The 14,769-nt window shown below is 35.3% G+C and overlaps 1 protein-coding gene across 4 annotated transcripts in view; it reads right to left on the bottom strand.

The window, feature by feature from the left end:
• Positions 1–588: 588 nt before the first annotated feature.
• Positions 589–14,769, bottom strand: part of LOC127413372 (myocyte-specific enhancer factor 2A-like) — a 42,686-nt gene continuing 28,505 nt past the window's right edge. For 3 of the 4 annotated variants that reach the window (XM_051650488.1, XM_051650514.1, XM_051650499.1), the window contains 8 exons: positions 10,396–10,530; positions 9,714–9,876; positions 9,203–9,262; positions 4,604–4,746; positions 4,231–4,254; positions 3,707–3,806; positions 3,489–3,606; positions 589–2,266 (listed from right to left, as the gene is read on the bottom strand). In XM_051650488.1, coding sequence (XP_051506448.1) covers positions 1,939–2,266; positions 3,489–3,606; positions 3,707–3,806; positions 4,231–4,254; positions 4,604–4,746; positions 9,203–9,262; positions 9,714–9,876; positions 10,396–10,530 — 1,071 coding nt within the window. In that variant the 3' untranslated portion in view covers positions 589–1,938. The remainder of the gene's footprint in view (positions 2,267–3,488; positions 3,607–3,706; positions 3,807–4,230; positions 4,255–4,603; positions 4,747–9,202; positions 9,263–9,713; positions 9,877–10,395; positions 10,531–14,769) is intronic. The other variant, XM_051650507.1, reaches the window with a different exon arrangement.

Raw genomic sequence — 14,769 nt, 5'->3', positions numbered from 1 at the left:
CTGACTATACTTTGTGATCAGTTGAATGTCATTTTGGTGAATTAAAGTACCAATTTCCTTCAGAAACAGCAAAATTTGTTCCAAACTTTTGGCCGCCAGTGTATATACTGCATTTTGACAGAAATGGATTCAACATCATTATGCAAAACATTTCTTGGGGAACATTTACATAATCCATTGATTATTGCAATTAAATACAGCGTTGTCTTTTGCAAAAAAAATTTTTTTATTTTTTTATTTTTTTTTATTATTATTCAGATTGTGACATCATATTAACCATAAAAACAGCATAAAAATTCCATTTGAATAAGTTTAAAACAACTGAATAGTACTAGAAACCAAAATACAGTTAAAACTTTTCCTGTAATGTTTACCAGAGTGAAACGAATGAGAAAATGGGGGGAACTATGTCAGCTCTACATACTTCTGTGGTTATGAGGGAAAGACCTCAAGCTGTATTCTTTCAGCATCAAACAATTCACATCCTATTTAATACCCATAAACATTTTTCAACAGAAATGAGTGACCTAGATAATTGTTACATTAAATAAATAACTCCAAAGCAACTAAACGACAAAGACATTCACAGAGGTTAGTAATATTGTGTTTATTTTCACTTATTATGGCATACAAACAATAAAGGGCTTTGACAATAAGCATCATATATTGTGTGCTTCTCAAGTTGCAAATATTGTACTGGCATCTGTGAAAACAGATTTTATCTGGCATGAGAAACCTTTGAGAACATTGGCATTAGAAACAGAGCTGCAAAATAAAACTTGGTATTAGCAGAAAAAAAAAAAAAGAAAAAAATATTGTACTGGAAAACCTCTAATTGGATACAGTGGGCTCAATGTTTGCTCTTCATGGTCGCATAACAACCAGTGAATATAAAGCCAGTGTTTAAACCCAAGTGTACACAATGGTGTGAACACTGTTCCTTTGCAATGTCCCCATCACATTCAGTCTGAATAAAAGATAAAAACACTGTAAAAGACATTTAAATAAGCTATGTATATTTTAAATGCTTGTGTAACAACAGAACAACAGTATTTACAATATTAACATTGTTTAAATTATACCAGGCATCTAATTCACAAATTAATTTTGATCAGGGAGATGTGACATTTTTATAGTCTGTTTTTATAATGAGACTGTGGGATTTAAAGTCAACATAAATTCAAAACTGACCCTATCGTTTTCCCTATATGTACACATTCCAGATGTTATTGTACATGATTCATATTGTGCATTATTCCATGGAGAAAAAGTTGTCCATAATCTTTCAGCAAAATGTAATAACTTGCTTTTAAAACAATGTTCCTTTTCAGGTGACATCACCAAAGTTGTAGAAGAAGGGAACACACACACACACAAAAAAAGGACTTTTGCTGCTTGTTCAGTGTAATTAATTAAAACTAAAGCAACACAATTTTAGAACATTTTGTCACAACTTGATTTCATTGAGTTAAATTTGTCAAATTTAGTACAAGTGTTTTCTGTACAATGTTAATGGTATAAAACGTGATCACTAGAGCATCAACACTCTTACACTGAATTACAGAGGATATAGCGAGTCTCACTTAATATTTATATGGCTTTGATTGAGAAATCTCACAAGATAAAGACAAAAAAGATAAAAAATAACACATTTGGTTTGCAAAACCTATTATACTGCAAATAATGCAGCTATCACCTCAGACACTTCATTATTTAGACTTTTAACCCTATAAAAATGTGAATAATAAAACAATGAGCAAATTAATAGCTCCACACATTCTTTATACTTCATATTTCCTTTTCACAGACACCACTGTGATTGATGCACCTTCACATTGTTTGCTGCAAAAAGCATTATTCAACTGCAGTGTCTGTATCTGTAACACATGCTGACAGAAACTTGACTTTTTGAGATTTTATTTTGAGCCGGTCATGATCCTAAGTCACACAGCTGTCTGTTCGCATGCGTTTGACTGACGGATTGTCCTGGTCCACAGTCCCTGGTGATGTTTTACTACCTTGTCCTGGGGTAGCGGTGACCAACTGAGAGTCCAACCGCTGGTCTTCACGGTCGCTACACTCATATGAACTACCAGAAGAGCTAAAGCTCTCTGTAGGAGAATGACTCACTTCATGTCTGGAGTTCGGCGCAGACATGGTGTGGATGGGGGGGTAAACAGACTGAGCAGCATGTTCTCTGGGTGGGGAGATGGGTTCTGATTTTATGCTGATGGAGCTGCAGGAGGGGTCATAGGCCTGTGTGGCTCTGGAAAAAGAGGTGGCCATCACTACCATGTAATTTGTGTCTTCAAGGTATAGTTCACCCAAAAATGAAAATTCTCTCATCTTTTACTCACCCTCAAGCCATCCCATATGTGTATGACTTTCTTTATGCTGCTGAATACAAACAAAGATTTTCAGCTCTGTTTTTCCATACAATGCATGTGAATGGTGACCAGAACTTTGAAGGTCCAAAAAGCACATAAAGCAGCATAAAAAGTAATCCATAAGACTCCAGTGGTTAAATCCATATCTTCAGAGGCGATATGATAACAGATGGAGAAAAAAGTAATTTTTTACTATAAATTCATCTCCCAGCCCAGTAGGTGTCGATATGCACAAAGAATGCGAATCACCAAAAACAAAAGAAGAAGAATGTGAAACTGAATATGAAAGTGGAGATTTATAGTGAAAAAGGACTTAAACATTGATCTGTTCTCATACACACTTATATAGCTTCTGAAGATATGGATTTAAGCACTGAAGTCATATGGATTACTTTTATGCTGCCTTCTTATGCTTTTTGGACCTTCAAAGTTCTGGCCACCATTCACTTGCATTGTGTGGACTTACAGAGCTGAGATATTCTTCTAAAAATCTTTGTTTGTATTCAGCAGAAGAAAGAAAGCCATACACATCTGAATGGCATGAGGGTGAGTAAATGATTTAAGATTTTTCATTTTTGGGTGAACTATTCCTTTAAAGGAATAGTTCATTTCTAAATAAAAATTCTGTGATAATTTACACACCTCATGTCGATGGAAAACTATATGTTTATTGTTCCTCCGTGGAACAAAAAGGGAGATGTTTAGCAGAATGTCCTGGTTAGAATGTGCTTAAACGAGATTTGAGAAACCTCTTTTTTGGTCTGTTCCTGGTTCAGATTGGTATTGGAATATAGTGCACGAGTCATATTGGCAACTTATATGGTGCATTTCTGTACTTTTGGAGCTTGAAAGTATATACCACCATCCACTATGCAAAAGAACAGCCTGGACATTCTGCTAAATAGCTCCATTTGTGTTTCATGGAAAAAATGTGCAGTTTTCGAATGACATGAGGGTGAGTAAACTGATCTAATTTTCATTTTAAGGGTGAACTATTCCTCTAATTCTTTAATAATGTAAATGTATAAATATAGAAGGAAATGCATGCTCATTACAGATCATAATGTGACATCACTCCTCTATATCTCCTCATTGTCTCACCTCTGATTACTGAACCCTGGCTGACCATGCTGATGATGTTGGCATGAAGGCCCTGATGTGATACCCACTGGTGAACTAAAGCCATGTAAGGGACTGCCTGGACTGTTCAACTCATAATCTGTAAGAAATAGAAAAACACAGCTGTAAAAGAATAATGTTGCCAGCTGAAAAATTGCCAAGTCTATGTGCTGTGTATGTGTGTGTGGTGGGCTACATACCTGTACTGAATGATGAGGTCATTGCTGAGTACACAAGGTCCTGGGGAGGCAGACTGGGGGTTGCCATGGAAACCACCGGTGTGGTCAGTGATTGACTGGACTGGGAGTTGAAAAAATGAAAGTATAAAGGTGAAGTTAGTTTGGTCTAGCATCAAAAGGTCTATCATAATTTGCATGTAGCCTACACATGCTACTTGGTTTGATATTTTGTTATCTAATGCAATGACATTAATATATTTTTAAGTGTGACTTGTGTCCAAATACTTTTGTTGCCACTTTAGACTTCTGAGTTAAATATAGACGTTATTGAAAACTGAGCAATTTATAAAAGCTTTTAGTTTTTGCTTTGGCTGTAATGTGTCATTGAACCACTAGAGGGCCTCACAACATGTGGATGAGATTAATTGTTTTACATGTAGAGACTAGGCAACTGAAATAAAATTATATTCTTAAATTCTTTATGACTTAGCTAATGAGTAATTTTTTAAAAGACTTTTGAATAAAACATTATCAAAGTCCCTTACCAAATGCTCCTCTCCTTCCTCTGGCTGCTTGCAAGAGAAAGATTTAAAACTGAAGTCAGGTAGGTATAGCTACAGGCCGGAGATCTCCAAATGGGGGTGGAATCTTCTAATGAGGGTGGGGTTACTTCAGAAGGGGCGGGGTTACTCCAAATATGGGCATTACTTCCACTCACAGTTAAGGTCAGGGAAAGGGTTAGGTTAGGGGGTCCCTATATCTTTGCTAGCGGTTTGGAGCTCCTGCCCCTTTTTGGTGCTCTGCCTGCAGCTATATCCTTCTCACTGAAGTGGTTAATTTGTACAACATATTTGTGTAACAGAATGTTTTGTTGAAATTGGAGCTCTGTTGGTAATGGTAGAACAGGCAAGCTCTCACCAGTGAAGAAACAATGTCCCTGCATACAGGAGGAATGAGCACTGTCAGATCGGGTTTGCGGCCCACCGTAGACAACGCTTGAGATTTCACAGACATGACTCTTCCCATACTGCTTCCTTCAGACCCACCGATAAAACCATTGGCTGAATGAAGCACAATAAAAGTAGAGATTACCACATGTTTGGAGCTATGTGGGTTTATACTGTGAGCTGTAGTCAAAAAGTTCAAACTTTTTGTAACCCTACTGATTTTATTTGGTGTTAGGACTTTTCAAAGACTGAATATTTTTCTTGTGATGTATTTAAATTCAAGCAATCTCTTAATGACACTGATTACATGGAGCAAACTCGTGATCTGTGCATGTACACGTGCTGTACACAGCCTGGTCTCATGAACAGTACATGATTGTGGTGGCAACATTTTTGCAAAATTATATTACGTGCCTTATTACACGTTTTGCTGCAGTTTACCAGTGAAATGTCCAGCGGGGGCACCAATGGTATGGTGTTGTAATCAGACGAGGTTTTAAAGGTGAATATTAGATGGAGGTTTAAATGAGTAAAATGTTCCTCCCTAACCTAAAACTTTAACCTAAACCTAACCAATAGTGATCTAAAATTAAATGAGAGGTAGACACAAACAGACTTCCTTTCTCTTAACTAACACCTAAACCTAACCGATAATGTACAAAAACAAAATGAGAAATGAAAAGCACATTTTCTGAAGCATCCACGTCATTTCAGAATCAGAATCAGAATCGGAATCAGAATGAGCTTTATTGCCAAGTATGCTTACACATACAAGGAATTTGTCTTGGTGACAGGAGCTTCCAGTACACAACAATACAAAAACAGCAACAAGACTTTTAAAAAATAATTAAAATTGAATAAAAAATAAACATTGAAAAGAAAAAAGTATATATAGAATACACATATATACATACATACATATATATACATACATACCTGTATATATACACACACACATATACATACATATACACATACACACACACACACACACACACATACATACATACATACATACATACACACATACACACATACATACATATACATACATACACACACACATGCACATACATACCCATATATTAATTTCACGAGGAAAACTGCAACAAAATGTAGAATTCGGCACGTAAAAGTCAGTTTGCAAAAATTTAGCTATAGTAATGTTCATTCTGTGAGACTAGGTTAGTTGTATACGTGCTCTGCTTATTTGTCAAGCGCAAGGAAGTATAATCGAGCTTCAAATCATGATCGCACCTAGGAGACTGCAAATTGCATGATTTAAAGTGAAAAAGGAGTTACATTTTGGTCTGTTCTCACCCAATACTGATCATATTTCTTCAGAAGACATGGATTAAACCACACGAGTCAAATGGATTACCTTTATGCTGCCTTTTTATGTCCTTTATGGAGATTAGAAGTGCTGGACCCTATTGACTTGTATTGATATAAATATACAGTTGCATTCAAAATTATTCAACCCCCCCAAGACAGTAAGGATTTACAAAGGTAAGCTTTTCTGATGACCCAGAATTTTTAAACTTTACATCTATATCAGTTGAGTGACACATTCAAAGTCATAGTGTGAATATATAACCTAATATTTGTAAATAGCAGGAGTTTTTTACAAATACAGCCATGTCATAATTATTCAACCCCTATTGCATGTAGCTGTTTCTTAAATATGTAAGGCTACACAAGTAATTGTTTTAAAACAAAATTAAGTCATCAGTCTGCAGTGGCACTTATTTAAGTTTTAAAATTTAAGTTTAGCGTTGTAAGCAAAAATGTATTTCTATGCAAAAAATGCAATTAAAAATAAACTGTCTCAAAAGCTAATAGAGAAGATTATTTCATTACACAAGAAAGGTCATGGATAAAAGTACATTTCCAAGGCACTTCAATTTCCAATAGACAAAGTTGGCAGCACCATTCGATGTACATCTTTTAAATACGGTACAACAGCAACCTTCTTGTGGTGAGGAAGAAAGCAAAACTTCACCAAGAGAAATGTTGACTTGAATATTCAAGAAGTAATAGGAAAGAAGCAGGAAAGACCTGTGGAGTCCTGGAAGAAGGTTTTATAGACATATGACACTAAACTGAAAATGAGTTTTAGACCCATGGGTCAGCAGTACGTCTGGAGTAAGATGACAAGGTGATGACAAGAACGACACCATCCCCACAGTCAAGCAAGTAGGTGGGTCAGTCCTGTTATGGGGGAGATTTGCGGCTGCAGGAAACTGCTAACCTGTCTATGTGACTGACACCATGGATTCTTTCAGGTATCAGGCTATTTTGGCATGAAAAATGTGATGCCTTCAGTGTGTAAATTGAAGCTTGTGATCACTGGACTTTCCAGCAAGACAATAACACCAAGGATACATCCAAGTTGTCCAAAATCTGGTTCAGGGATAGGTCGTTGAATGTCCTTAAATGGCCCTTTCAGTCCATCATTAAAATCCCATTGCAAACCTTTGTTAGGATTTCAAGGAAGCAGTGGCAGCACAGAAACCAAAGAATGTCAATGAGCTGGAAGCTTTTGCTCATGAGAAATGTGTAAAAACTCTAATAGTGAGATGTCCGAAGCCTGAGAACACTTAACTGAAACATTTTTAAAAACCATTTGCTGTTATTAAGGATAAAGGATGCTCCACAAATGACTGACTTTGGGGGTTGAATATTTTTTACATGAAATTTGTGGAGAGAATTAGTTATTTGTTATTTTAAAATTTGGGTCAACTGAACTCTTTGTTCTCAAAATCACTTAAATGTGTATTAAAAACTTACTTTGACTGTTTACTGAGGTTTTAGTTGATGTGTTTTAATTCACATCACCAGAATGTATTGCTGGTCAGGGGGGTTGAATAATTTTGATTGCAACTGTACAATACATCTATGAAAAATTCTTTGAGTAAATGGTGAGAGGATTGTGATGTTTGTGGGAACTATTCCTGTAAATTGTTTTTAACCTGGAATATTCCTTTAACACAGAGAGATACTATCTACATTAGCACGGAGGACTAGCAGACCTTAAAAAGAGAAGTCTGAACTAACTCAGGTCTTGGCAATAGATTCCTCCCAATTTTGATCTCTTATATTCTCTGGTATTCTGTAGATGATTTATGAGTAATAAGTGTATTTATTTCATCATGAATCTGTCTGCAATGTACACATTTTACTCTTTATTTACATTCTACTGATTTGTGGATGTTTTGCAATCTTATCTCAAATATAAAATGTTCTTTCATAGATCTATTCAGAAAGCACAGAAGTAAATTTTTACATTTTTCAAACTTGTAATGTTTGTTCTTTAAATAGACTGGCAAATTAGTTGAACTTTGTCATTATAGGCAGTCCCACCAGGATTTTGCGGCACCTTTTCCTGATTTTTGCGGCTCAAAATAACTGAATTTGCTGCAGATTTTCTCAAATTTTGCGATGCAATTTTCAGCATTTTTTGGGGTTGTTTTGCAGTGAAGACTCACAAATCATCAGTATATACCTTTGTAATTGTGTTAATTACTTTGTAAATGCAATTACATGTAATATTTTAGCACACAATAACTGAATATGCAGTTAGCAAGAATAATAAAAAAAAAGAATTACACAAAAATAGGCTACCATACATTTAGGTGAAACCTGTGGGTATTGGAAGACCCTTAATTATTTTTGTTTTAAAAATTTCTGCCTCTTAGTTTCTTAGTCTTAGTCCAAATTTAAAATAGACGTGCACTAAATCTGTAAACTAAAAACACAAATAAGGATTCATTAGGCCTGTTGCAATTATTACATTGTCTGATACTGAAATCTGATATATGGCCATATATCAAATACAAACAAATACCGTTATAGTTCATATATTTGAGCATTTATGTACAAATTTAAATTGCACAAGTGTTTCAAACAAATATGTTACATATATGAAAATGGCAATTTTTGTCATATTATGAAATATACTTTATGTATAAGTGACCTTTGTATATCAGTAAAAACATTTATTTTCAGCATATACTGTAAGTGTTCAGCATAAATTACCATTTTCAGATTCGTAGCCTACTGTATTAATTACTTCAAATTCTAATCACATTTTACTACACAACTAATGGGGAGTTGAAGTGAATGTTAGGGATTCTGTGTATAAATGCAGGTTTTATGTCTCCTTCACAGCATGCAGGGTGAAGATTAAACACTAGCTGTGATGTATGTGTGCTGCCTGCGGTCCCATGAAAATTTAGACAAGCATTTTGATAGTGAACACAAAACGTGGAGGAGATGCTTACATTGTTACTATGGAGATTATACAATGGCAGCTTTGCATTTCAAAGGACATGTTGCGAGGCTGCTTCAGGCTTTTCAAGCTTTTGTTTTGCCACTGTCAAACATGAAGGTAAGCGATGGGATTCCCTCAGATTTTATAAATCTATAAAATTATAAAAAAAATTGCAAGCTAGCACCAAAAATCAGAGATTGGTTGAATTTGTAAGAATTCTTGCGATCGCAAAATCCTGGAGGGACTGTATAGTCTTATTGTATAAGTTAACCCACTATCTTCACAGTAAGTACCTACCCACATGACTGGAATTGACACCATTTGGAAGTGTGACATCAGAGGAACTTGGCAAACCATCTGATCATGAAAAAATATGAAATCATGAGATTAGAGATTACTCATATAAACAAGAACTTCATACTGCAAGGATTAATATGAATTAGCATTTCATATAAAAATGGATAAAACTGATTAATAAGCTGTATAGTTTTACACTACTAAATCAGTTGAGCCAAGACATAAACACTATGAGGGAAATTCACCAAGAATAAACTCTCTGGTTGGTTTTAGCACAATAAGGAATCATGGAAATTATAAGAAGTACAAACTAAAAATTACTGTGGTTTACTATGGTGTACGGTAACAAATAGTGGTACTTTGATCCAGTATATACTGTATAATGATGACTACCAAATTTATATAAGAATTCACATGGTAATGTATGTATATTCTACTCCAAGTTAATTCATATAATCCTATAGTAATACCATGGTAAGTTTTGGTACCTTTTGTTTGTATGGATACTAACCCATGACCCCAGTGCTATCAGAGCTTTGGAGGGACAGTATGCTCGCCCCACTGAGGCATGCTGGAATGTCCAGTGAACTGTCCGTACTGTAGGAGAGAGGAGTGGGGTTGGTGACGGGCAAAGTCAAAGGTATAGAGAAACTCTGTTGACCCAAAGCAACCGGCTGGTGGCGAAAGTGAAGAGAGAGAAAGAGAGAAAGAAAATGAGAGACATGTCAAGAGATAGAGGTTAAACAGGAGCATCATTTCAAATGTTGCAGAAAAATAAAACTAGATTTTTACATTTAATGATGAATATGCAAGTGTCGCTTTCCCGTACAAAACTCGCTACAATGATGCTAAGGTGTTCTGGGTGATTTCTAGGATCTTCTCGGTGATTGCTAGCTGGTTGCTTACTGGCCCAAGTCAAAAGAGCTCACCCCTAAGTCTAGATATGGCTTGGATATAATTCTTCAGTAAATGTAAATCTATGTTTGTGTGTTTTGGTTTTTTGCCCCCATTTTAATATCTGTAAGATTAAATTCATGAGTCTTATTGTTTAGAAAAGTAATAGCCTACCCAAGGCCACTGGAAATTAACATTGTGCCAAACTATGGCAATGTCACATGAAAACATTTGAGTGACAGGGTTTTAAGGTGAAAAATCGATGCCCAGAAGAAAAGGATGCCTTGCACTTTGCTTACAATTTTATGATTTTTCATCATATTGTCGAACTCTTCGTTAATCTTCTGATATTTCTCCTCTGTGTGAGGGGTGAGGATGTAAGATGTCTCTGGATCTGAGCTGTCACAGCCTCTTTGCTCCTTCTTATTCAACACCTGTAGGGAGCAGCAAAGAATGAGGGTATGAAAATATAACATTCTTCAGGAATTACATTTCTACAAGCACAGCAAATATAAAGGTAGCCTACTAGCACTAAATTAATAGGTAGTTGACACTTTTTTTGTTTGTTTTTTCGACATCAACATTTTTGTAAAAAGTTATTTTGATGTGTAAGGTAAAGTTTGTAGCTTAGGTACTGTAACTGGTCAACACTGCAGAAAACAGTTACATTTGTGATTTTTCTTTCAAATGGTTTGGGACATTTGTACTGTATATAAGCACAGTGTGCCCCCATAAACTCTATAGATTGAAGCAGATTGCATTTTGGCATCAAGACGACTACAAGACACTTTTATACACACTATTACAAGTCAATTACATCCTGTAATGGAGTGACTATTTGCACTAGGTGTAAATTGCACCTGCCACATAGCACCACTGTTTGCAGAAACTGAAGACAAATGGTGCCCCCAGCATTGGCGTGGAGTGTAATGAAGGAATGGATGTGCTTTTTCGTGCAGACGAACCAGGTTCGATTCTGCCTTTTGTCCCACTTTTTCCCATCCTGTTTCCTGTCTCCACTATTAATATTTTCTTTTGATACTACTTATAAAAATAAATATAAAGGTTGATTTCCTTGCAGCGATTTGGTCACGGTGAAGTTCGGGGAGTTAAGAGAAAGGTTTGATCTGGGTAAAATTAACCATGGTTTTACTATAATAGTATTGTAGTAACCATGTTTTGTTTTTTTGTTTTTGTTTTTGCGAAAGTCATGTTATAATGCACTTAACCATGGAAGTACTACAGTAATATGGTGTTAATATAGTTAGTATGTTTAATTTTATGGTTACTATTATTTTACCACAAAATACCATGGTGAAGGTTACTCTAGTAAAACCATGTTTAATATTTGTAAGGGAAGGTTAGGGTTAGGTTTAGGGGTAGGGGTTGGTGAAGGGTGTCTATGGGAGGGTTAGGTAAACACTAAATAAATAAATACAATTAACATGCTGCAGTGATGCAACTATACTGTATGTTAGTATTTAATTAGCTGTATAAATAGTATCTGCCACTATTTTCACTAGGGTGCAAATAGCATCTAATACTATTTGCACTTAGTACAAAGAAGATGCTTTTGGTTACTATTTACACTTAGTGTAAATAGCCTCTGCCATTTAGTAATTCTAGTACCCATTACTTTCCAAGACATAACTGATGCCACACCCAAACAATCTCAAAGTAACCCCTATGAGGATATGTATAATGCAGGATATCATAATCAAATGGCAATAATAGAATATTGTAGAACAGAATATAAGATTCATGTGATATGGTCATGTAATATATTCATGTAATTCAGTAATATGAAGGTATGTTAGCCTGGCACCAGAGCATAAAAGATTTAATTAAAACATTAGTTCCTTATGCACATAAGCGATTTTTATTCATGTAAGCTAATGGAAGCAGTGCTCGCCAAGACAGCCAAATGTTTGACTGATCTTTGGGGCAAAAAAATAAATAAAAAATCTAATTGCGATTGTTTTTAAAAATATATTGCAATTTGAACTGAGATATGATCATTAACATTAAAAAAAAAAAAGTCAAAAATTAAGTCATGAGCAAAGATGCACTAATAGAAATACTGTTCAAGAAAGGGCCAAACTAAATTAATAAAAAATACAGCAAAACATAGAGAGGAAAAAACAACAACAAACAAAAATAACCAAACAGATTCACATCATGTTCACATTGTGTCTGTTCACTCTGTACCTATTTTTGTCGACTTTGTAATAGGATCTCAGCCCACTTTTCATCATTATTTTTTGGAACCCTAAGGAATATTTACAGAAATATATTTTTGCATAATATTAACAACTATTATCATTATTATTTATTTTTAATTTTTTATAAAACAGTACCATATTTATGTAATTATTTCTTAACTTGCATGCGTTTCAGTTATTTTAGTGGAACACTGAAGGAAGACATTTCTGTTCGTGGTTGAATTAACACTAGCCTTGTAATGCAGAGAAATGCTCTCATCCACTCTTCTGTTCACAAAAACCCAGTGTTATGAGGTTAATTCAGATTTGGATAGCAATTTTTAGCAGCCAAGCATATTTGGAATTATGTAAATGTGCAATTAGTAAATCTAAAGCACTATAAATATAACACAATGACTCATTAGCCTCACGCGTGCTTTGAGTATATCACAACAGAGAACAGAGGTATGCACATACAGTAAGCACAGCAAAGCAGCACGTGCAGACTATTTATTTATTTAATTAAATCACAGCCATTGCGGTTTGATAATCGCCACACATCGTATCACGATTTAGATTTTATTTTGATTAATTGTTCAGTCCTACTGATCAAGGCCGTAACCATGTCTTGAACATTGGGGGGGGACCATTGTGGGGGTGGGGGATAGCGGGTGTTGAGGTCACAGATTTAATGGTCCTCTTTGTTCCCTTAAAATAGTAAAGGCATTGAATGCAGTAATTTTCTGAATAAAGGCTTTAAATGCGATAAAGGCACAAAATGTGATCATTTTTGGTTTTGAAAGATACATGTTTTTTAAGTTAACACAGTACAAGACAAACACTGTGTCTGCATTGCTAGCAATTTGTCTGTTTCAGTGCTCTTTTCTTTCTTTTTTGTGCTGTCTCAAAGAAAAGACAAATATAATTTGAATTGCTTTTCATCATTGATGTATCTGTAAAATTACATGACTGTGTCAGCTGGTTAGCAAAAAGAAAATACATACAATTATTTACTACCCTCAAGCTGAACATCCCTCATTGTGTTTTTTCCACCAGATGAATCTTAACACTATCTTTTCTTCAAGATCCCTAACACTGCTCTTTTCCATACAGAAAAAAATAATTATTAAAATACCATAAAATTATTCCATACAACAAAAAGCAGTTGTTTGGCCCTAGAAACCTTGGAATATAGTGCACAAGTCATATGAACTACTGTTATGATGTCTTTATACTGAACCTTTAATAGTGCTTAATATTGTTTTCTTTTTTGAATCCTGAAAGCTCCTGCTCACTATAAACTGTTATTCTATGGTCTAGAGCTTCTTAAAATATCTATTTTTATGTTCTAAGAAAAAGTAACAGCATATGGGTTTTGGACAACATAAGGGTGAGTGAATGAGTGAGTAAAAGTACATTTTCCATTTTTAGGTGAACTAGTGGTGAACTTTAACTGGTGGCTCATTTTTTGAGCACAGACCTGACAAGGACATATAAAAAAATGTGTCTTTTTATAAAAGACTCTTAGGAGATGCTGTTCAAAATTCTGAATTAATTAAAGACATAAAGAAATTATTTAGATTGATTTTAAATTATTACCTAATAATATTTGTTTTAAGAATATATTACACTGTCCTTGCCACAACCTAGAAACACAACAGAAGTCACAAGTCATATGTCTTACCATGTTCTATTTCTAATCTGTAGGTGATAACGCTCTACTTTGTGTTTTATAGATCATTTTCTTAGACAATGTCAAGTGAATTTTTTAAAAAGCTACTTCAAAATCTTGCTAGATAACCACATTAATTCAATTCCTTTACAATATACACACATTCGCTCTTTGTCTTAAAGGAATAGTTCACCCAAAAATGAAAATTTGCTGATAATTTACTCACCCTCAGGCCATCCAAGATGTATCTGAGTTTCTTTCTTCACCAAAACAGAATTGAAGACTTTTAGGATTTCATTTCAGGCCTCCTCCTCTAAACAATACAAGTGAATGTCCTCCATTTTTTGATGGTTCAAAATGCATATTTAGGGTGCATCAAAATAATCCGCAAACGATTGATTATTTTGAGAAACAAAATGTCATGGTTACTTTCGTAAACTCCGTTCCCTGATGGAGGGAACGAGACATTGTGTCGACGTAGTTACACTAGGGGTCACTCTTGGGAGCCCCAAACACCTCTGCTTTTTTGAAAAAAAGGCCAATGGGAATTGGCGAGTGGAATTTGCATGCCACTCCCCCGGACATACGGGTATAAAAGGAGCTGGTATGCAACCACTCATTCGGGTTTTGTGCTGAGGAGCCGAGACCAGGTCCCGGCCATTTCAGCGGGTAGTTCAGCGTTGTGGCAAGAGGGACACAACGTCTCGTTCCCTCCATCAGGGTACGGAGGTTACGAAAGTAACCATGACGTTCCCTATCTGTCACTCACTCGATGTTGTGTCAATGTAGTGACACTAGGG

Source organism: Myxocyprinus asiaticus, chromosome 2, assembly GCF_019703515.2.
Source record: "Myxocyprinus asiaticus isolate MX2 ecotype Aquarium Trade chromosome 2, UBuf_Myxa_2, whole genome shotgun sequence".
Lineage (NCBI taxonomy): Eukaryota > Metazoa > Chordata > Actinopteri > Cypriniformes > Catostomidae > Myxocyprinus > Myxocyprinus asiaticus.
This window is presented reverse-complemented; position numbering and strand designations above follow the sequence as displayed.